At 37.9% G+C, this 24,457-nt stretch overlaps 2 protein-coding genes across 2 annotated transcripts; one reads left to right on the top strand and one right to left on the bottom strand.

Moving 5' to 3' along the window:
* Positions 1–2,829: 2,829 nt before the first annotated feature.
* Positions 2,830–9,893, bottom strand: LOC123957296. The gene is made up of 6 exons (XM_046029990.1): positions 9,728–9,893; positions 6,331–6,669; positions 5,894–6,238; positions 4,910–5,026; positions 4,442–4,506; positions 2,830–2,955 (listed from the first exon to the last, which is right to left on the bottom strand). Exons 1-6 carry the CDS (start codon positions 9,891–9,893, stop codon positions 2,830–2,832), a joined length of 1,158 nt encoding a protein of 385 aa, XP_045885946.1.
* Positions 9,894–13,275: 3,382 nt separating this feature from the next.
* Positions 13,276–24,174, top strand: LOC123957294 (integrin alpha-6-like). Its single transcript, XM_046029989.1, has 25 exons — positions 13,276–13,451; positions 13,539–13,660; positions 14,030–14,109; positions 14,192–14,462; positions 15,326–15,445; positions 15,880–16,093; positions 16,803–16,999; positions 17,399–17,487; positions 17,586–17,713; positions 19,078–19,167; positions 19,260–19,324; positions 19,807–19,952; positions 20,043–20,186; positions 20,356–20,477; positions 20,615–20,771; positions 20,871–20,954; positions 21,038–21,117; positions 21,216–21,290; positions 21,483–21,585; positions 21,689–21,865; positions 21,958–22,059; positions 22,954–23,064; positions 23,220–23,324; positions 23,415–23,540; positions 24,088–24,174. The coding sequence occupies exons 1-25, from the start codon at positions 13,276–13,278 to the stop codon at positions 24,172–24,174; spliced, it is 3,171 nt and encodes a 1,056-aa protein (XP_045885945.1).
* The last annotated feature ends 283 nt before the right edge of the window (positions 24,175–24,457 follow it).

Here is a 24,457-nt window from a genome sequence, read left to right as displayed (position 1 = left end):
GCATAATTGGAAAAAAAAAATTTAATAAAAATTGCAGCAGTTGTGCAGATCTGTAGGCCTGACATATCAGACATTGGATCTTCTGGTAACAAATACTCTGGCGCCACCTGTTGTAACAAAGCGGTTTTCATTTCCTGTAGGCCTACTATGATGTCCTAGTGCTTTATCTGTAAAAAATAAAAATAAACAAATCAAAATAAAATTACATTCATGATGTGTTGTGTGAAATAATCGTGTTTTTATTTTTATTTTTTTATAAATATTACCTTCTCTGTTATCTAAGGGTGCAGCAGGGTTAGCTGGTCCACCATAAATGTCAGTTCACTTTAAGCCTGTTACTCTCCAACAGGTACCAGTGTAGCTCCTTATGCTCCGTAGTACAGTATACATACAAGGCAAATTCTCAGGCTGTAAAAAGCCACTGCTCCTCATCCTTTAAGTATGTGGTGAGAGGTCATTTGAGGTTTTTTTATGAGCTTTGGTTTATTGACTGATGATTTAATTCAAAGCAATGTTTTGAGTACGGTGAATTACCTTTTAGGCCACAATAAAACGCATTTCTAAGTAACATGAACTTAATAATTGTCAACATGAATGCAAGTATTTAAGTTGATCCAACATAATGTATCAAGTTAGGTGAAGAAGCTTTTTGGCCACAATAAAACACATTTCTAAGTAAAATGAACTTAATAATTAAGTTGATCTCTGCAAGTGGCTAACTGTCTAACATAGCTACTTGTAGTTTATAAACATAACTAGCCTACATGCTAACTGGAGCGGTGGCTAATGGATAATCCCATATTAAGTTAGCTTCCCAACAGATTTTCCCTGGCTACCTGGTGTAGTGGGACAACGGTGTGGATTTGTGCATTTTATATTAAATAATTTGGAGACTCAATTCCTCTTCTCTTCCTGAGAGAGAGAAGCAGGGAGGTGGAGATCAACTTTCAACAGACGGCTGAAGAGACCCCAACAGAATGGGGGTGGAAAGGTCACTTTCCCTAAGTGCTATTCATGAGCAGTTGATCGTAAAACTGTCCACCTTTGGCAACAGCCGAGATAAGTCTCTTGGTGCCTGAATTGTTAAAATGACAAAGAAACTAACCAGAGATTACAAACAGCCTATCGGAACTCTCCTTGGAGGGGGGCAGGAAACCCTAAACTGCCCCCCCACACACACACACACACGTAATCGTGGCAACTGGCAGCTTTTTCGTGGAGCCAACTTCATCGAGGTCAGACCGAGCCACGTGGTCTCGCCAGCGGCAACGAAGGAAACCTGAAAACAGCCGAATTGCCAGACGGAGGACGGCCAACCATTGAGGTTTTTCTTCAGACACGGAGAACCCCGGAGAATCCCTAGCAAAAAGCCAGGATCGGGCAGCTAGCATGGGACCCGTGCAACAGGCTAAAGCAGGCCGCCGACAAGCAGTAAGACCAAACAAAGCATTCTGTGGTCAGGGATGTCCCATAGTGTTAATTTTGTCTTTTTAACTCCTAAACTCATAGCTTACTTTCATTAGTTCTCCTCTGCCGTATGAATCAAATGCTTCCCACAATCGAACCTCCATTCTCATTGTTTAGCCATTGTTTATTGCCCTGATGTATTTAACCAACCTTTTATATCACCTTAGTTAGTTAATAAATTCACTGTAACCAAGGAATTGTGTGTGTTGCCTATTTCTACATCCCTGCCAAGAGAATTGACCCTTTAGATATGAGACTGACTGACTGATTGATAATTGAGTGATTATTAACTAACTGATCACTGGTGAATAATTGTATAATTATTAAAAGCTACCTAGAGGTCCGGAGACTCTAGGATAATAACAACTCCGGTGGTGTCCCTTCTTTTTAAACGAGAGCTTTTTATGGATTGATATTTTCTGAATATTAAAATTCATAATTGGGTATTAATTCTCATAAATGTATTAAAATTCATAGCTAGTTTAGACATTCTACACTGGCCACCTATTACTCCCGCATTTAAGCCTACTCAATCAGTGACAGACTACAGCTACTAGCTAACTTTACCTCGGCACACAGACTAGTACAGTACTATCAACACTGCTCAAATTAAGGACTTCTTGATTTCGGTATTTGGTTACAGTAGGCTATCACCAACAGAATCTTGAGCGAATGCAAATATGTGTAATTAAGCATAAAATACTTACCATTCACCATGTTACACTTTAATGAGTTTCAGCTGTGGCCATGCGGTCACTCGTCTGGCCTTGAACATGCCCGCATATGAAGGAGAGGGAAACTGTGGGCCGTTTACACGTCATCAAATTGTATTTTACATTAACTAAACTAAACTAAAGGTCCCCTGAATTAGTTTTTAGAGTGTACATAATTACAGTTTAGTCACACCAATTCACAACTAAATAAATTTTTATGTGGGAGGAGCACAGGTCATGACAGAGCGGGCTCTGACTGGAGCATCCGCGCTCGCACCCATGTCACCATGGCAACCCGTGAAAACTGTCGAATATCACAATATGAAGAAAATAGAACATGGCTTTTATTTTTGATTATTTTATTATGTTTAATGGCAAAAAATGTTTTCTTACATTCATAATTCTTTCATAATTTGAGCAGTTATTCAAGATCAAAGACAAGAAATAAGAATAAAACAAAAAAATTGAAAGATAATGATACATATTAATTCTAGGTTCAACCAGGCAACATCACAAAACATAAGTGCTGTTTCTATCCTAAACTAAGCCCTCTTTAACAATAACATTACTGTAAAAATTCACCTGAACAGGAATCAAAGCTGCATGAACATTATTGTATGTAACAATATATGTAGTAGATGTTCATTCCTCACTGATTGACTCTAATGCCAGAGTATATACAGTCCTGTGGTAACTCCATCTTACTTGTCCATCTTTGAGTTTGTCTTGAGGGAAAATTCAGCGCCACATAGTTCAGTGTCAGCTCTTCATCATCCTGCAGATGACATAATCATCATTAGATGTTAGAGTTGTAATGCCACAACCAATGGATATGGTGTCCAATGTGCTATAAAGGTTCTAAGGTTTACTGTTTTATATTCTTACCAAATATGAAATCTATTGGAACAGGAAACATTTTTTAAGTAGTTAATCTAATGTTTTGTTAAAGGATAAAAATGAACAGAACATGGCCCCCATAAACTGCCAACTCCTCCCACACTCGGTCGCCTATGAGCAGATTAATTTTGCTGTTGTGTGATCCAAATGCAGTTTAAGGTTTCTGCAGCATTTCAGTTCACAATGATGTAGATTGATGAAACAACCCATTCTTCAAGAAATAACAATTTGCATGAACTAATATGTGTTGAAAGAAATGTAATGCCTCCCAGATTACGTTTTGTAAATGTTGTTGTGGTCTACGTATCTGGCAAGCCTAAAAAAATTTTACTGACGATTTTTTACTTCAGCCAGAATATCTGCTTGTATTGACAACTGCATTATCAAACTTGTTTATAATTGTCAGCATTTGGTTAAGGTTAAGGAAAGACTGTGGTTTAGTTTAATGCAGAAATAGTCTGCAGTGATTTGAGACACAACATGTTTCTTAACATTTCTGAAAACACAATCTTTGTCTAATATTAACATATATTAATATGTTTTTATTGACTAAACCTAACCACAGAGTCTGGATGTTAAGCTCACATCTTGCATTTTGGATGCTCACCATTCCCTCTGACCACCTCCCTGTGACAACGGTGTGGAAGGAAATGTGGCCTTTTCATTCAAAAAAGCACATTTCCCTGAACATAATCCAGGCAGCGATTATACCATCACAATATATATGGGAGACCAGTTTGGTATTATTTAAACATAATTTCTAGGAGACAGGTCTTGGGCGAGGAGCTGCATCTGGTCAGTGTTATTTAAGAAAGTACTTTATTTAAGTGAATAATTGTAAAGTAATGTACATTAATTAGCAATAAATATGTGACTGTCCTCACAAGAGGCCTTGTGACCTTTCAGAAAGTGCACATAAACTATATACGTTAATATTGAAGTGACAAAGCCCTCCAGCAGTTGTTGTATTTATGATTCTTTTCAATCAGGAGTAAAGAAGAAAGTAATGGGGAGGCCGGGGTGGATTGATGGGTCAACACAATGTCAGACTTGAAAGTGGCATACAACTTTCTGTTTTCCTACTGGCGGACAACATTGTTTTCGGGTTTTTTAAACGATTACTAAGATCATTTGATAAACTTAACCAAGTGTTTATTATTTTAACGTTAATGTAAGGTCTCCTAACGTTAACGTTGTACTTATTTTAACCCAAACCAAGATGTTTTTCCAAAGCTAACCAAGTTGTTTAAGTGACTAAGCCTAACCAAACATTTACCACAGCTGTGTAAGATCAAAAATGTGGAATAACCATTGTTATGATTCAATTCTAGTCATACATTAGATGATATTTAAATTATATTTACCATATCACTTGGTTGATTCTCATCTGACCTGTCATGCTCAACATGCTTAGAAGCAGTTACTCCTCCTATTAATGAAAGCAAGTCATTAATGGCAATAAAGTTGTAAATGAATAATACCGTAAAACTTCAAATTAATAGCCCTAAATCACTGAACTAACAATGTGTATCATGTACATATTGACAAAAATGTAAACATTCATATTTGTATGCACAATCCAAGCAACCTAGAATCAGCTCAAGCAGGTGACCCAGTGTGTGTTTAAAGAGGTTTTATACATCCAGAGAACTTCTATAAAAACCGGACCAGGCGTTTCATTGAGATCTGCTTTTATTTGTGAAAATGTGGCACCAGGCCAGTAAAAGGGACTGCTGTCTAATTGGGATTAGGCTTTTTGTTGAAGTTTTACGGTATGTCAGTGTTGGTGTCTGACTTGGTTGTAATAATACAAACACACACAATGAACCTACCTTTGCAATATTCACAAACAGGCTTGTGATTTCTCAAGATAATTAGCACGACAATCACAATCACACAGCCGGCCAGCAGTGTCCCAAGCACAATGATGAATGGGCACAGTTCTTGTCCTGGAATGAGAAAAAAATCCCAAAGAGACACTTAACTATATATTAACTGAAATTGAGACAAATTTGCTCCTGATTTTACGCATGGTCCATGATGATACAGAGAAACAGAAATGAATGGCAAAAATAGCATGTCATGTCTTATTAAGAGGAGCCAAGCTCCCCCTCCCCCGAAGTTCGCATCTTGCTTGTACCAAAGTTTGTTGAAAAGACGTTTTCATAGGTTGGTAAGAGGCTATGCTCAAATTAACAAATTAGACATCAGTGCATGACATTGCTAATGTTGGTTGTCATTAGCAACCTGGTGGTAACTAGTTATGCTTAACTAGTTATGCTTATGTTAATTATAAATTAATTATGCAAATACCTATGATGTCCCATTAAAATTACCACCTTTGAATGTAAATAGAGATCATGACCATATACAGTCCTGTGTTTCCCATTTTTCCAGTCCAGTCCTTTTACTTGAATAGATTTTTATACTACTAATTGGACTTGTACTAAAGTTAAAGTTCATCAAAGTAATCATACTTTTACTTAAGTAGAATATTTTAGTACTCTTTCCACCTCTGGAAACATCTCAACAACTGTTAGATGCCAAGAAACTCTGTACATTCCCATACAATGTGTCTGGGAACCATGAATGGGTTGGCTGTGGCTCAGGAGGTAGGTCATTTTGAAAATATATTTTTTAAAAACTTCAAATAAAAAAATCCAAAGATAAAATTTCCTAAAAATAAACATAATAAACATAACATAATAATAAACATTTTTTGTTTCTCTCTCCTATTATCAACACTGCACATAGAAAGCAACAGAATAATAATCAGTATAGCTGCATTATGAGTTAAATAAGACTTTAAAACATACTAGTCTCCACTTTAGTTCCTTCACCAAACAGGATTTCTCCACATGCGATCACAGGACAGTAGTACGTCCCAGCATCAGAGGAGTTCTGGATAGTTGTGGACAGACTGTAGTCACACCTCCCGTTCAAATCTTTGTCAGCTCGACTCTGAGTGTAAATAACACTTGAATAAGATTCTTCTGATCCAGCTCTGAACCAGTACACAAAGTGTTCCCCTGGAAACTGGACTCTGCTTGTATTGTTCTTGAAGAGAAGTGAACAGTTTAGAGTCACTGAGTCGCCAAGATGGACTGCTTGAGTGTCCGGACTTAGTCTCATGTAGACAGATTTCTGCTGAATTTTATGATCTGTGTGATTCACAAAAGGGAAGGAATTAAGTAATGGATTGGGTATTGACACAGACATGGCAAACAAAAACATTGAAGTAAACATACTTTACCATTTACAGCCAACAATACGCCATTAAAATTTTTCATTTTGTCTGACGCTCCTTCTTGACAGAAGTATGTTGCTTCGTCTTCTTTGGTTACATTTGTGATGTGAAGAAAATACTGAGCGTTCCCTCTTGTGATTGTAAATCTTGATTTGTCAAATTGTCCTTCAAGTTTTAACTTCTTAAAAGTTCCTGCTGCAACTGTTTGGACCATATATCCAAACTTCAGTTTATACCAGTAAAACAACCCGGCTTTATCATCAATGACTGGACATGTCAGAGTCACATTATCACCACGTTTAATCACAGTCAAAGGGATCTGGTCAGGAACATCTCTGGTTTGAGCTGAAAAAAAGAGAAAAACAATATCAGAGTTACTAGGCAACAGAACAAGTAAAAATTAAAATGCGTATCAGAAAGCCTATTTGAGATCTATTCAAATAATTTATATAAAATGTTGTATAGCCTAATATGTACATTTTTTAACAGTCCTCATCTAAAATACAAAGTACACTCACACAATGCACTTAGAAGAATCAAAGCAGCCAATCTTCCGATCATTGTGTTACAGCAACCTTCTCTTGCACAACTGAGGCCTTCCTACTCAAGTGGAAGATTTTATCGCAAGCTTATCAAGATTTACAAAGTGGCAATCATAGTGATTGGCTGAAACACAGAAAATAAACTTCCTGTTAAATTTTGCAATCCAGTGACCCATTTTCTGTGACTCTAAGCTATAAAGTTTGATGTTTTACACTGATTGTAAAGTAATATTCAATTATATATAATTATACAGCAATAAACGTATACAATTAAATGTAAAATACCAGATACACTAAAATTTATTACAAACACATAATTCATTTGATTCCCACATAGTCTATGACCAACAGTTACAACATGTTTTGTCTGACAAGACATTTTCAGTGAGGTTAATCTACAAAAGAAGCCACACATTCATAAGCAATTCGATAAGAGGTGAGAAATGGTGGTGAAAGAGGGACAAAATAAGCCACCAGTGCATAGATTGTCCTGAAAGAGGTTAACTACTGCAGACGTATGTTTTATGCAACTTAATGTTGTAATAGCTTGGTGTTGCTGTCCTATTGAGTAGTGCCATAAACTGTGTTAAAAAACCATCACCACGTCAACGTTTTCACTTATCGATTAAGTAGCTGAACTTTTGCTGGATGGATTGACCCTAAAAGTTTCACAGTTCAAAATTTAATAACTGAATAATTTGTCATTCGGGACGAATGAAATAATTGGCAGTGCTTATTACAGGCCTGTAACAGCTACAAGAAGCCAGAAATTGATTTATGATTGATTGATTTATTGATTGTTGTCGGGTTATAAAGTCAATTTCAACATATTGTAACGGACTGGGTGACTAGTTGTTATTAATTGTCAAGAGTCAGAATGTCACTAGTAAGACTCTTATAGTCAGCTCTTTACAGCAATGGTGTATCATGGAGCATCTCAAAAGTTCCCGGAAGTTAACAGCAAATGCTAGCAGCACAGCAGAGCTTCAACAGAATATGCTATTTGGGACACACGTTTAAAGATGTGGTATTGTGCTTTTTGGCTTTTTCCCTCTCCTTCATTGAGTTATATACCTTTTATGTGCATGTAATAGGTTTGCAAAGTGAAAAAGCCCAAAGTCCAGCCCAAAGGGAGTTCCCATCTCCCATAGAAAACTCTGCTCTGAACTGCCTGAAAACAGCTGTTTGTAGTCCAGCCGTTTCCCTTTCATCCCTGTGACGTCACAGTGTGTCATCACCTCCCCTCTCCTTTCCAAACACTAGCTACCCTCCAGGCAGTCAATGGACATAAAGTTGTTACTGTGATGTAGAGGCAGCGCTCAGTTAAAACTTCATGGATGAAAGATGCATTAGTTACAGATTAATAAGTCACCACTCTGAAACTCTGGCTCCAGCCAAGCTGGTCGGCAACATGTATAGCTGAAACAAAGCTATGTGTACTTCTCACAGACCCGCCCTTCTCTGCTTCTGATTGGCTATTACTGGCTTTTCGCTTATCCGCCCTTCTCTGCTTTTGATTGGCTAGTAGTCCTTAACTAGGAACTGCGCATCTGCAACTTCCAACAAAGATCATTTAGAGACATGATGTATCAGCTGCAGCAAGGTATGAAAAAAATATGGTGTTTTTTGAAAATTAAACCATGTAAAGCTTTTCTGGTACAAACCCTAAATAAGATTTTGAACCTGAAAATGAGCATACCACCTCTTTAAAAGGTAAGACGTGAAGAATGTGTTTATATACTACAGACACAAGTCAATCAAGTTAACGTGCATTTAAGCATGTTAGTGGATTTCCCCTACTAAATTAGAAGATATAGGAACATTAACGGTTAACAAATTCCTATACAGATTATGATACTGGAAATGGATAAGGCCAGCAACACACAATATAAACAGGAGCAGCCTATTAATTTATTTTAAAGTATGTTCCCGTAATGCCATTTCTCAGGCCCAAAGTCTGACTCAGGTCGGCTGAGTCAGTGAACTCTTTTAAGTCCCTTCTTAAAACATACTTTTATAGGAGAGCCTTTCCCGATCTTATTTGACTTTATTTTATCCCTTTTATTTTATTGTATTTTACTAATTTTATATAAATTTTTCATTCTCTTATCTTGTTTTTTTGTATTATTCTTTACACTTGTTAAAGCACTTTGTAACTTGTTTTTGAAAAGTGCTCTACAAATAAGGATGATTATTATTATTATTATTATTATTATTTCATCCAAACTTGTGGAATAAGAATAACATACCTGAGGTATTTAATTTTAGTGAAATATATTAGTGGTACATGTATGAATAACAGACTTCAAAACGTAATATATTTTTTTTCACGCTTGGTAGTATAGGCTACTGACATATAGCAATCTTCATAGTAAACATGTATTCTATTAGAGCAGTAGGTTCTGCCTGACTGAAAAACATGACATGTTTCAAATAATCCAGCAATAAGAAATCATTGTAAATGCCTTTTAAAATATAGATATAAAATATTTCGCACACCATCACACCACCACCACCAGCCTGAACAGTTGATACAAGGCAGGATGGATGCATGTTGCATGTTATTTACACCAAATTCTGACCCTACCAAGTGAATGTTGCAGCTGAAATCGAGACTCTTCAGACCAGGTATCATTTTTCTAATATTCCATTGTCCAATTTTGATGAGGCTGTGTTAATTGTAGACTCAGCTTCCTCTTCTTACCTGACAGGAGTGGCACCCGGTGTGGTCTTCTGCTGCTGTAGCCCATCTGTTTCAAGGTTTGACGTGGTGTGCGTTCAGAGATGGTATGCTGATGATGTTATTTGAGTTACTGTTGCCTTTCCGTCATCTCAAACTAGTCTGCCCATTCTCCTCTGACCTCTGACATCAACAAAGCAGTTCCTTCCACACCGCTGCAGCTCACTGGATATATTCTCTTTTTTGGACCATTCTCTGTAAACTCTAGAAGTGGTTGTCCCTGAATATCCCAGTAGATCAGCATTTTCTGAAATACTCAGACCAGCCGAACTGGCACCAATAACCATGCCACGTTCAAAGTCACTTAAATGTACCCTTTCTTCCCCATTCTGTTGCTCGGTTTAACTTCAGCAAGTTGTCTTTACCATGTTTAAATGACTAAATGCATTGAGCTGTGATTTGCTGATTATCTATCTGTGTTAACAAGCAATTGAACAGATGTACCTAATAAAGTGGTGTATGTAGTTTCCAACAATAGATATTCAGGTGTAACTACTCAAAAATAAGGTCTTTTACCTTTTTAGTTTCGCAGCATTGTGGTATTTGCATGTCAGTGTCTATGAAACTACAATCAAAGCCACATGCAGCAGCTGAGCTGTGAGATGTAGGCCGTGGCTGGCCATTTCTCTGCTTTTCACAGACCACCAAGCATGTTTACTCAGAATGTACATGACTTTGGGCATCAACAGGATGTGTAGCTAGGATACAAGAAGCCTCCGCAGGCGAAATTTAGGTTAATCTGATAGTTTTGAGTTCTGCCTTCCTGGCAGAGATCCTCACAAGTCTTTGAGCTTGAGTCCAAGTCAAGTCTCAAGTCTCTGAGCAAGAGCAAGTTGTAAGAAGTTTTAAAGCCAAAGTTTATGATGAATAGCACAGTAGCTGCTGGTGTTTGTTGTCTTCTCTCGCATGTGGCCTTGTGTAGCAGATGCATAGTATGTGTTACGTAGATAGGTTATAGGTAACGGAGGGAGGGGAACAAAAGCAAGCTCATAAGACATTTCCTAAAATAAACATTGTTTACAAGTCCCGCACCTAGAGTCTGAGTCAAGTCTGAAGTCTTTTGAGGGCGAGTCTCAAGTCAACTCTGAAGACACCGTGTGTGCGTCTTAAGTGGCACTCGAGTCCGAGGCTGTGTTCGAAATCATTGCTCATTCACTACACCCTACTCCCTATGTAGGGAGTTGTATGTAGACGACTATATAGTGATTTCACCGGCATTATTAAAACAACACTTTTGGACACAACCCCGATCAATATTTCGGCTCCGTTAATTACACCATTGCCTTCGGACAATCAGTTGGTGGACTGCACAGATACGCCAAGGGTGAGAGAGAGGGAGGGCAATGAAACAAAGTCTCATCTCCCGGGCTAATATTTTGATTGATGACCACAGAAAAAGGGCACTTTCTCTCCGGGTAGAAAAAGGGCAGGTGCACAAGCCCCTTTTGATATCTATGTGTGCATTTGCCTGTATATTAGTCATAAAGACAATAAAACTGTGAAGACCAGTAAACACAGAGTATGAGATCAGTTCATTCTCTCCTTTTTTTTCTTTTAAACATTGATGACAGAGAGACAGGAAGTGGAAAGGAGAGTAGATGAACTTGTTTCTTTCCAAAATGAACATACATTTAGTTTAATTTTAAATACCATGTGTTGTGTTAGTTGTAAAGGTCAGATGAATCAGTGAACCTGCAGTAATTCTTGTTGTGTGACATTTATGTTTACTTTCCAGAGTTACTAACAACACTACTATGATACCAGCACAACAACTACAGCTACTACAGCTACTACTACTTACACCACAACTGCTTTTAATATAAAAATAGATGGATAATAGTAATGGTTGTTTTTTTAGTTGGTTAGTCTTCTTCAGTCTAGCAGAGGCATAATTTGAATAAAATATTAAATAAAACCTGTAGCAGTGAAGATCTATAGGCCTGGCATACCGGACATATTGGATCTTCTGGTAACAAATACTCTGGCGCCACCTGGTGTAACAAAGCGGTTTTAATTTACTATGGCCTACTATGATGTCCTAGTGCTTTTCTGTAAATTAAAAATATAAATAAAAATCACATTTCATGATGTGTTGTGGGAAAATATTTTATAAAATGTTTAACTTTAACATTTAAGGTTAGCTGCTCCAACATAAATGTTGGTACCACCAGTGTAGTGTAGTACAGTATACTGTATATACAAGGCAAATTCTCAGGCTGTAAAATGGCACTGGTCCTCATCCTTTAAGTATGTAGTGAGAGGTCATTTGAGATTTTTATTTGAGCAATTATTTTTAATTCTTTAGTTTATTGACTGGTGTTTTAATGTTGTCTTCCCTTGACTGTCAGCGCATTTCCTAGGATACAGTATATTGCATTTTTGGAAACACAGCGGCCAACTTTCACCTTCACAGAAGTTTTTTTCAAGCAGAAAAGAATGACCGTTCCTGCCCTAAGTGAGAGCTGATTAAATACATTTAGTCTTTGTTGAGGTGACATTATTATTTAATACCCATTTCTTGTCAGTGTGTAATAGTCTCTTTTGTTCTTTTAATGCAGTGGTAACTGCTGATTAAGTTAGGTTTTACTAATGTATTTTATGCCAGTCTTTAGTTTTAAGTGACTTGTTTAGTTTGGTTATGGCGTGGGTTTTTGTTTGTCTGCTCGCATTGGGGCTTAGGCAACTAGACCACGTTATTTCATGGTTGAGTGTTTTGTGAGTTTTATTTGACGCAAAAATAAAAGTAATTCATAACATATATAGTCAAAAATATGGAACTGGGGGAGTCTTTTGCATGCTATTTTTAAATGCAAGACTTGCTCAGTTTTAGTCTTTAAGTCTGTCTGCACGAGAAGCTGCAGAATATTCTGTTTAGTTTTTAGAAATTGTAGTGACAAAGAAAACTGACCTTACTTCCTAAGGTTACTTGTGAATTATAAGAGTCAGTGTCAACAGTCAACACTAAAAAAGTAAACAGTACTCTTAATTTACACATTGTTAGGTACACTTGTTAAGACTTAAAAAGGAGATTTCAAAAATGCTTGGGAAAGATTGAACATTTGACAGAGTGGAAGGGGCAAATCTTTGAACAGGGAAAGTTTTTCTTTCCTCCACGTACTGATTGAATACATTTACTGTTGCTTAATGGGCAATGGAAGAAAAAGTGCTTTTACAAGGTAGTTCTCAAATATGAATGGGTTGAAGGGTGTTGCTGAACAAGAGGTCATGAGTTGCCATAAATCTCACAGAAGAGAATGACAGAGTAAATAACGAGGACAGGTTCTTGGTATAAATTCAGCCATATATGCGTGTTGTCTCTTTGGCGTTGCTTTTTGTATAGCCAGTGAAAGTTACAACACGACCTCATCTAACTTTCTATTATCAACTAGAAGCAGACAAGACTTTTGCTCAGAGGGAGTGTCTCACGTTTGACTCGCATCAAAGCAAAAATTGGTTAATATTTACCACAGTTATCAACTCAGAGCTGCACAGGGCAGCTTTGTTACTGTGAAGATTTCTCGTCACCACACCCTGTATGTCCACAGTGAGCCAGTTAGCAACTGCTTTGGCCAATCCCTTTTCTATCAGGGTTTAAACTCCCTCTGTGCTCTCAGAGAGCACGGGCACTGCATGAGACAGAGCAGATTAAACATTTTAATCAACATAATCATGGCAAAACATTGGCACATGGTGTATCTGTGGAGTGTCTGGCACCTCCAGACCTATAATGTTGCAGCTTTCAATCTGGACACCCAGAATGTGCTGCAGAGAAATGGAGATCCAGGAAGCCTGTTTGGATTTTCTGTTGCCTTTCACCAGCAGCTGAACCCTATAAGAAAAAACATGTGAGTAAAACTTAGTTATTTAAGTTTGAGTTATTTTAAATCAAATTCTGTGTCCGTGTCTTACCACATAAAAGTTTTTCCCCCCAGATTGCTGGTAGGAGCTCCACGATCAAAACATCGGAACCAAGTAAATGTAACAGGTGTTGTTTACCAGTGTGATCTTGCTACAACATCCGAGCGGTGTCAGCCCATTGAGTTTGATAATGAAGGTTTGTTTGCCTGTTTTACTTGATTGTATGAGTCATCTTTGCATGTTTATTGGGATGTAATCAGTAGTAGAAAGTAGACGTAAGCACAACTTTGAGGTACGTGTACTTTACATATAAATACATTATATGCTACTTTTAATTTTAGTCCACTACATTTCACAAATGGACGCTTTGTACCAACGCAAGTGGCATCCATTAACGTCATAGTTCATTGCACTAGGGAAAGCCTTTTAGCACCATTGTTCAACGATAAAAGTATTGTATATAACCAGAAAAGTTCAGGTAAGGAGGTGGTTGAGGTACAACTTTTACTGAATGTAATTCTCACTTTGCAGCCACACAGTAAGTTCAACTTGTTCATTTTTCAAGAGTTCCTCGACAGTAAAGGCATTGACAACCAGTGGATGGGAGTGAGAGTGACGAGCCAAGGTCCCGGTAAAAATGTAATGGTAAGCAAAATCCTCCGCATTTAAAAAATTAAAAATCTGTTAAAAAATCTGTCAACAGTTATTCTATCATCTTCCCTTGTAGACTTGTGCTCATCGATACCAGCAGTGGAGCCCGAACCCAAGCCTTTATGTCCCTCGCCTGGTGACGGGTCAGTGTTACCTCTTAGGAGATGACCTGCAGGTCGGGAAGGAGGAGAGGACGTGGAGGAGGGTAGTTTGTGATACGGAACACCTAACCAGACGTCAAAAGACCCATGAGTGGTTTGCATACTGCCAACAGGGTCATGGAGCATCATTTGCAAAGGACAACAAATCTTTGTTATTTGGAGCGCCAGGAGCGTACTTTTGGAAAGGTGAAAAATTACATATGGACAACAAAATTAACAAGCATGTACAGTATATATGCCTTGTATTGACAGACTGATTGGAAATTAGCTTTATTTTACATCTTTCTTCATCTTTTATTGCATTTTAAGAAAGATTTTTTAAAAATTACAAATCAGTTTTTATTTTTGTTTAACTGCACTTTTCAACAATAAACCTTTAAACCACAAGGCTCGTCCCAATGAAAGGGCCAGAACCAACAATACTTTAGCCCATCTCTTATTACTCTCCGAGTAATAAAAAACTGTATGGAAACAGTATTTCATACCAAGAGGAGATAAGGCCTGGTTTTACTACAGACTTGGCTTCATCCAAAGACTGGACCTTTACAGAGGAAGTACAAAGCCTTTGATGGGTGATAAGAACCTCTGCTTAAAGTCAAGCAGAATTATCAAACTTAAAATGTATATTCTGGGACCATTCTCTGCCACTCTCGCCGTAAAGGTGTCACTTGCCGACACTTTCCAGGATGACCGAAAGGGCAGGTAACCCCGGGAACTGGCCTCACCCTGCAGTTCCCCACACATCAAAGGACCACTGGACCTTCACGGTTGCTTCACAGCCTCTCGGCGGGCTTTGTCCGACTTCATTCTTAATAGTACTCATAATTTTATTGACAAATTGTAGGTTCACTATACAATATACTGTAAATGCACTTACTACTGTAAGTCTACGTTATTTAGATAATGTCTTGGTTGTTTTGACCCACAATGACATGCATTGCAACTTACATGGTAAAACATACATTCTTCCATGTTTAAACTTGTTTTCCACATGATGCAGCATTTAAAGTTTTGTTATTCTATGTTTTCTCATATGATGCTGTTCAAAGGAATCGTAAGAATGGAACTCTTGGACAACCTTGACATCTTCAGTGAAGGTTCTCGTGAGACTGGGGATATTGACGAATTGAACCCGACACTCATTCCTCTCCAGAGAGACAGCTACCTGGGTCAGTTTCTTGTCAGGGCTGAGTCAGTTAGGACTTCTTCTTGCTTCATATTTTCAAGGCAAGAAGTGATGATTTTTTCGCTAATAATTATAATTTTATCATTAACTACTTAACGGCCATTGTTTCAAATTTGCATCACACCACTTTTAGACTGCAGCCGAGATAGCGTATGGATTCCCCAGTGCCTGCTTGGGCATATTCCTTTTGCAAGCACTGGTTCCTCATTTATGCCTGTTGTTGCTAATTTGCATCATACCAACATCATACAAATTACAAATGAACAATCTCCACTTCATTTAGCATCAGCTTGAAAGCAAATGAGAACACAAATAAGTCATTTTCTTATATAATTGTAAATAAATTCAGCCGTCAAGGGTTTAATGAAAGACTTTTAAATAAATTCCCCATAAACTGCTTTATTTTCTGTTCTCCAGGATTCTCCATTGACTCTGGTATGGCGCTCATCAGGAAGGGTGAGCTGACAATCGTATCAGGAGCCCCTAGAGGAGGTTACAGCGGCCAGGTGACATTTCTTAAGGCAGACCCTGTGGCACAGAGAAATTTGTCTGTGGAGTTAGTCCTTTCTGGTCCTGGCATGGCCTCCTCCTTTGGCTACGATGTGGCAGTGGTGGATCTCAATGGTGATAGGTAGGATAACTTCAAAACTCCATTAATTAAAATACTTATGTCCATTAAAACCCGAGCTAAGAAATATTTTCAAATACTTATTTACTTATTTTGCTTTTAATGCCGAAAACATGTGCCACACTAAGACTCATTCCATCAGTCCTATACTTTGGGTCAAAGTACAATTCCATGCTAATGACTGTCTAGAATAATATAAATAATAATAAAAAAAATGTATGGATATTCATGGTTACCAGAGGATGTTTATTTGCTCCATGGCCTTTTATCAGCACCAGCATTAGGTCAAAAATTCCCCTTGACAACTTTCTGGTTCAAAGTCAAAAATGAATGACAAGATTTCGATGAAATTTGCAGCAGATTTAATGGTCCTTAGATATGAATAGTAATTTTTTAAATAAATATATATAAGATAATATATTTTGTATAAAACATATCAAATAACATTAATATAGTTATTTATTACGCTTTGATGTTGTGGAATAAACCTTGCCTCCTTTGACTTGTGATCTTAAAAACACTTGAAACTACCGTGTTTACATTAACATTCAGGGATTTATCATGCTGGTATTAATTGGACACACAGGCAAACAATCTACATCACAGAACAGTAAGTACACAATTCATACGACTTCTGCTTGGGTTATATTTATTATGAGACTGTTTTAGTTGTAGTGTTTGTTTTTCTTCTGCATTATCTTGGTATGTGCAGGTGGGATGACCTTGTTGTAGGAGCACCAGAGTTCTTTGTTAAAGATGGTTTAGTTGGAGGAGCAGCCTACATCTATATCAACAACCAAGGAAAAAACTGGGAGAAGACTGTTCCAACACAACTTCTTGGACAGGAAGAATCCATGTTTGGCCTCGCAGTAGAAAACATAGGAGATGTCAATCAAGATGGTTATGGAGGTTGGAGCATTTATAATATTAAATATAACATGCAAAGTGAAATCCTGCAGGATAGTGATAACATAATGCAACAGTAGCAATAGTGAGTTATGCAGCTAGTATGCATCTAACAACCATTACCCACCATAAGCTACTGGCCTACCTGTTCAAGTAAGGCAAAATCCCTGAGTTTAATGAGATGAGCAGGAGAGCCTTTTTATTCTTGTTAATTGGACCTGTCACTTTCAAGAGGAAGGATGTCTTCTTTCTTCTCTCAAAAGTTTCATAGTTTTATTTAAAAGCTTGGAATCATCTTGAAGAAAGGAAGCGCAGAACACAAATTCTGTTGGGGCTTTTTTTCAGACTTGAAGGACATATTGGTAAACTACTATCTTTGTCTCCAATTTACGTTGTCTTTAGATATTGCCGTGGGGGCACCATATGATGGCTCCGGTCGAGTATACCTTTACTATGGCTCATCAGATGGCATCAACAAAAAGCCAGCACAGGTGAGGTTGTGGGTTTAATTACAAAAACGTCACCAAATCTGTGGTTGGAAATATTTAGAAAGCAAAAACAGACCATTTTCATATTTTGGCTCCTTCAGGTACTCTCATCAGGATCCAAAAAAGTTACTCTGTTTGGATATTCTCTGTCTGGCAACTTGGACATAGATAACAATCAGTACCCTGACTTGGCTGTGGGATCTCTTTCTGATTCTGTCTTTGTTTACAGGTAATTTTGCAGCTCCAGCACAAACACTTGGAAATTTATATTCAACCTGAGATATTTTCTATCAGTTTGAACTGGGTCCAGCTGGTACCTATAATAGTCAAAATGAATTAAAAGTGTGATTTTCGTCCCTGTAAAATGCCTTGAATTCCACTAATCCCTGGCAGTTATTGGTAGTTTTCGGTGCTGCGCGTTCATCTGTGCCAAAAATCATTGGAAACATACTACCACTCCCCCACCCGCCCCCGCCCCCACCCCCACCCCTCAAAGGAGCAGCAGAGGCGGCAGCAGCCCGACCTAGCTTCTCAGTCATTGGGTGAAACAAATGACATCCCCAAATCATCAATCACATTTGATTGGTTGGCTTGGGTAAATCCCTCTCCAATAATGATAATGTTAATTTATTCATTATAAACCAAAGTACTTTTATCATTCTGAGGTTTTGAAACAGCTGCTTTCTTTCTCCCTCATGCTTCTGACAGTCTAACATAAAATGCTCTACTGTTTCTTCTTGCTGTTTAGGCCAGTGTGTCCAAATCTTAGTCTTGATATGGTTGTTTGGTATCTCCTGTTCATCTCATTTCTCCATATTCTCTGCACTCTGTAAAAACACCTCCAATTACTTTGCCACCTTTCATTCTCTTTTTAGTAATGCTCTTGATTTCTGTTTTACTGCAGCTAACACATAAAGAGATAGAAAAAGGTGTCACCTCTGACCAGTGGGGGCTTACATGATTGTATTTGTATAGCTCACAGCATACTCATTTACATGTGAAAGCCTCCCCTAGACCTAGGGGAAGGGGGGTCACGGGGGCAACACTGACACACAAAATCCACATCAATTACTGGCAGTTCCTGACAGTTTTCGGTGCTGGCAAAAAATACCCATAAGTAGCCATTAACCTGAACTTTCATGGCAATTTAACGTGCCATTAACTGCCAACCATGGATGAAAACCTTTGGAGCTCTATGGTTTAACTTAACATGAAACTATTTAGGTTAAACATAGATTTACAGATTATAATTATTATTATATAATTATTTTTCATAATTTTGTCCTTGTCAAATTTGTTTATGAAGTCCTTTCCTTTAACATTTTCCCAATATCTACTTGTTTTTTAAAATATATATTTATATTAGTCCATAGGTAGGTAGCAATGTGTAGACTCAGATTTCATAACGGCTATATTAACAAATGTGATTGGCATCCTTGCAATGCAGTCTAATCCACTCACTGCATGGTGTTATCCCTTGATTTCAATGTGCTATATCAGAGCCCAAAAATAGTAAAACTATTTTTTCATATCATAACAAATCTCAAACAAGTGAATTTACTTAACCCGTCATTCCTGTTGTCTCTGTTACAGAGCAAGGCCAGTGGTCAGTGTCAGCAGCTCTTTAAAGATAAAGCCAAATGAAATAGACATCACAAAGGAACAATGTGATAAACGCACATGGTGAGATGTATAAAAACGCAAATGTCAACATGATCCAACTGCAGTCTTATTGTCTTTTGATCCAATGTGTCTTCTCACAAACTTCTGTAAAGTTATTTTGCAGTGCAGGCTTGCTTTACCTACACAGCACATCCAGCATCGTTCAACCCCAAACTGAGTATGTTTCCTTATTGTTCTTATTATTCACACTAAATGTAAAGTGTTTTCACTCCTTCTATTTTGTGGCATTTAAAGTCTTTGTAACATATATATACTTTTAAAATAGATTTATGGAGATACCATAGAGATGAACAGTGGTGCTTTTTCATAGCTAGTGGACAAGTTAGATTCTTGGTTGACAAAGTAACACAGACTAGATCATCGAGTAAAAAGCACTCAATGTCAAACTTACTAGTGGGAATAGCAGCTGTGATAATAGAAGCAGCTGTTTGCTCCAGTGTTTGCTGCAGTAATAATGGTAGTAGTTGATGTTAATAATGCTAGTATTATAGTAGTAGTAGTATTATAATGTAATAATACAAGTAGTGGCAATACTGATAATAGTAGTTTGTCACACTATAACAGTAACGTAATAGCAACAGTGGGTACAGGTATCAGTACAAGTATTGGTTGATGTAATCTTACATGTTTACTTCTCAGTGCTTAACTACACTTTTGAGGCTGATGCTGAGAGGAGAAAAGTGAGGCTTCCTCCCAGAATGGATTTTCTGGGTTTGTCTCAAGGAAAACTGGAGCTGCCTGGACAGAACAGACAATTCTGTACTGACACCAAACTCCGGCTTCTGGTACTGTTTCATTGTACAATGTCCCTTTAAAGAGACCCAACAAACAGCAGACTGTGCACATTAAACCAAAATTTAACTATTCTGTTCCAGCGTGATATCAAGGACAGGCTGCACAGTATCCCTGTCTCTGTTACTGTGTCTCTGTGGAGCACCAGTCAGACAACCAGGAGTGCAGATCTGCCTGACATTACTCCTGTCCTCAACCTCTTCCAGCAAAAGAGCACTTTCTCAGAGGTGCGAATGAGTGTATGTGTGTGTTTATCTGTCTGTATACGTCCTAACCCCATTGGAACTGTGAGAATTGAACTATTTAGAAATTTGTGTGAGAGATATGAGGAGGATATTGGAACCAATCCATGTTTTAAAAGATATAAAGAAACAAATTCTGCTCTGTTTTTCACAGATTATCTTGATAAATAAGGACTGTGGCAGGGACAACATTTGCCAAAGTAACCTAGGGTTACAGTACAAGTTCTGTTCCAGAAAAACACAAAACAATCAAGATGTTTTCAAATCACTGGCCAGGTAAGGCATAAAAGGTCAAACTAAAACTGACCAAACATAAAAAACAAAACTAGGTAACCATCTTTGGTCCATAGATAAAGCAATATTTATCACTGAACCCTAACTCATACTCATCTGAGGTTATGTCATGTCTTTAGAGAGGATGGTGTTGCAGTCATCACTCCTTCTGATGGAAACATAGCTTTGGAGATCACTGTGACTAACAGGGACGGAGATGATGCACACCAGAGTCACTCAGTCATCGTGCTCCCAGACACTCTTCATTACTCTTCTGTTGTCTACAGTACAGCATCAGTAGGTATACAAGTATGGAGTGTGGAAGGTGTTTTTGTTAATAATAATATTTGTTAATAACACTCTTCTGTTTTTATTCCCGCATGCATTTGTCTATAGGAAACACAAGTGAGTTGTACAGCCAATGACAAAGGAACAGTAATAGACTGTGAACTGGGAAACCCACTCCAAAGAGATGCAGAAGTGAGTTGCACTGCTTATTTTTCTTCATGCACGGATCACCATTATGCATTCTAAGTGTATCATGGCTTATTTGTTCCCTTTAGGTAACGTTTTATGTCATACTCGAAACATCCGGGATTTCACTGAGTACAAAAGACCTCAACGTCACCCTGCAACTTGAAACGTAAGTAAGACTGAAAAGAGCAGAAACTAGCAACAGTTATTGATCAGAGATGTGTATGTGATTATGAATAAACATGTTCTGTTATTCATATGATGTAGGACAAGTGTGCAGACCATACAACCAGTTGAGGCATTAGCCAAAGTGGTTTTTGAGCTGGAGCTGCAAGTTTATGGGTAAGTACTGATTGTTGTTTTATTAGTTATTTAATTGGTTTTGTTTATGAGATTATTGTTTGTTGTTTTGTCATTACAACACAGATATAAAGAAACAAGGAGTTATTTTAATCTGTATTTATGCTATTTTTAAGTGGAGAACTTTGGAATGATGCATGAAAATGTCAAAGGACGTCTATCTTTGTTTATCAGACTAGCCAGGCCTTCTCAGGTGTCACTCGGTGAAAACTTGAGGAGTGAGAGCGCCATAAAATCAGTGGATCAAATTGGAACTCCAGTACAATATGAATTTAGGGTGAGCCATCATTTATCTTACTTTAAAATGCATTTAATTTCTTCATTGTATTTCTTTTATACAAACAGGTGAATGGAAAATGTCTTATTTTTTTTATTAACAGATAACAAATTTGGGCAGACCACTGAAATCTTTTGCCAATGCATCACTCAACATCTACTGGCCAAAGGAGAACTCCATAGGAAAATCGATTCTGTACTTGACTCAGATCAGCAGTAAAGGCATACAGTCTGCCCCCTGCTCACCTGTAAATGAGATTCATCCACTTAAACATGTAAAGGTAATACTTACCACTGCCTTTTTGTTTTATTATTCAAATTTCAAGCAATGCCTGTAATAAACACATGTAACCTGATGATGTTTGGTATCAAGGGTTGGCATGACCCCTCAAGAAAGAGACGTGAAGCTGAACATGAAGCCCTTTCTACTGATGGAATCCCATTTCTTCCAAAAAAAAGGAAATACAAAACTTTGGTAAGAACTTTTTACTATTATTATTATTGTTATTATTATTAGTAGTAGTCGTCAAGTGTTTCTTCTAACTGCGAGGTGTCCACACTTGACAAGGACCAGACTTCGGATTTCACTCAGAATAATTTATTTGAATAATTGAACAGGAGTTGAACAGTATAGGTGAAAAACCTTTAAACACAGAAATAAAAAAACATTTTGAACAAACAGGTATTTCCACAGTAAACACAAATTAGGTAAAAAAAACCCACACATTTTAACCATATATATCCATGCATTTGAACATAGTTTCTCCCTCTCTTCAACCATGCAGCGACAACTTTAACTCACCCATATTAACACCTAAACAGAAAAAGATTTAAACACCATTCAAGTGAGCTTACCGATAGCCCGTCAAATCAAAAGTCTCATTCCCCGCAGTGGATGTGTGCTGCCCATTCCGTCGTGTCAGTCCCTTTCCACCAGCCAAATGACTGCGTTATATGCTCCCGCTGATTGAAGTGTGTGCGAGCTTCTGATTGCTCAATCTAATTCACCTGGTCGAGGGTGCGCCAGGGCGCGCACGCACGGTCACACGCGGCTGCTGATGCAGAGCGGGGCGGCACGCAGGTGAGACGGCATGCAGGAGGAGGCGGGCACACGGGAGACAGGCGCACCTCTGCCAGATCAGCGCGACAGTAGTAGTAGTAGTATCAAGTTCAGAAGTTTAATCAGAGAAAGAAAAGGTTGTAGCTAAATTTATTAGCTTTGATTTGTCTGAATTTTAACTGCCTTTGTCCACTTTTATATTATAATTTTATATTATAGTTTTAGCAAACAGTATGTCAATCTTATCTGGGAATCTGTGGGATGTCAACTGTCCAATGTGAGCCTCAGGCCTGTTGTCCTCCCTTTCAGACCTGCTCAGATGGACTGAAATGTGTGGAGATAAGCTGCCCTCTGCTGGGTTTGGACAGTAGTTCAGTGATGGTTCTACATTCACACCTGTGGAACACCACCTTCACAGAGGTTCACATTTCTGTGAAATGCATCAACACTGACTAATAACAGTGATTAAAATGCTTCAGTTTTGTTGCTTTAACACCATGTTTCCAATAATTATTAACTTTTAGCTTTGTGACTGCAATACCACTCACTCATTTATTTTGCCTCTCCCCATTTAGGATTACAGTTCTTTGAACTACCTGGACATTGTTGTGGATGCTACTCTCAGTTTAACACACTCTCCAGAGAATATTGGACTGAAACCAGAGAAGCCTGGGACAAAGGTGCTTTAAAAAGAAGATTTTGTTAACATATTCTATGTTGGTGATTCTACATTTGTGCATTACTCAACTCAATAACCCCTTTGTCCACAGGTAAAACTGACAGTGTTCCTTGAGAAAAAAGCAGAATATTTCACCAAAATTGCCTGGTGGATAATCTTCCTGACAGTCATTGCATTGATCCTGTTGTTGGCAGTTGTTGCCTTCTTGTTGTGGAAGGTAATTAGACCATTTACATTTAGCTGAAGCTTTTATCCAAAGCGACTTACAATTGCTATATATGTCAGAGGTTGCACGCCTCTGGAGCAACTACGGGTTACGTGTCTTGCTCAGGGACACAGTGGGGGATTGAACCCAAGTCTCTCACACCAAAGGCATGCGTCTTATCTATTGCGCCATCACCACCCCCGATCAATCTATAATAGTGGTTTTTGGGGTTGCTTTTGATAATTGTGGTAAACATTACATTCCAAGGCATTGAATAAAAACATCCAAAAAGTTATACATCCTTTTGAATTATACAGAACTCAATGCTTTGTATTTACAATCTGCTTATTTAAAGTTTGAGGTAATTGCAAGATTTTTCACTCTTAATAATGCAGGATAATAAAATTGAATTTCACTCTAATGCAGTACATTTGGTGTTCTAAATTCAGAATAATCTACTTACAAAATGTTGAGAAATACATTCATTGTATTTTTATGGACTGTCTCAGTAAATGTAGTGTATAAATGTTTAGTACTGACTCATATTTTCTCTCATCAGCGTGGATGCATGAACTGTCTTGCTCAGAACAAGAAGCCCTCACATAAAGGAGATCCAAACACAGAGACTGCTCACCTTACAGGCTAAAAGTAAAACAAAGGTGTGCCTCAGTGGTATGAGACACACATGTCACGAACACAAGAGTTTAAGGCTTTGATTCCGGCTCAAATACTTTCTAACACTAGTGCAGATCTACATGGTAATACATTGGTTAGGAGATATATATATCTATCTCTATATAGATATAGAGATATATCTATATATACAGTGAGGAAAATAAGTATTTGAACACCCTGCTATTTTGCAAGTTCTCCCACTCAGAAATCATGGAGGGGTCTGAAATAGTCATCGTAGGTGCATGTCCACTGTG

The sequence above is a fragment of the Micropterus dolomieu genome, linkage group LG19, assembly GCF_021292245.1.
Source record: "Micropterus dolomieu isolate WLL.071019.BEF.003 ecotype Adirondacks linkage group LG19, ASM2129224v1, whole genome shotgun sequence".
Taxonomy (NCBI): Eukaryota; Metazoa; Chordata; class Actinopteri; order Centrarchiformes; family Centrarchidae; genus Micropterus; species Micropterus dolomieu.
This window is presented reverse-complemented; position numbering and strand designations above follow the sequence as displayed.

Coding starts and splice junctions, on each gene's coding strand:
- LOC123957294 (XM_046029989.1), top strand. CDS start 13,276: ATGGCAAAACATTGGCACATGGTGTATCTGTGGAGTGTCTGGCACCTC. Junction 16,094..16,802: donor GTGGATCTCAATGGTGATAG/GTAGGATAACTT, acceptor TGGTATGTGCAG/GTGGGATGACCTTGTTGTAG. Junction 17,000..17,398: donor CAATCAAGATGGTTATGGAG/GTTGGAGCATTT, acceptor CGTTGTCTTTAG/ATATTGCCGTGGGGGCACCA.
- LOC123957296 (XM_046029990.1), bottom strand. CDS start 9,893: ATGGTTATTGGTGCCAGTTCGGCTGGTCTGAGTATTTCAGAAAATGCT. Junction 6,239..6,330: donor CGTATTGTTGGCTGTAAATG/GTAAAGTATGTT, acceptor TGAATCACACAG/ATCATAAAATTCAGCAGAAA. Junction 5,027..5,893: donor AGGAACTAAAGTGGAGACTA/GTATGTTTTAAA, acceptor TTCTCATTCCAG/GACAAGAACTGTGCCCATTC.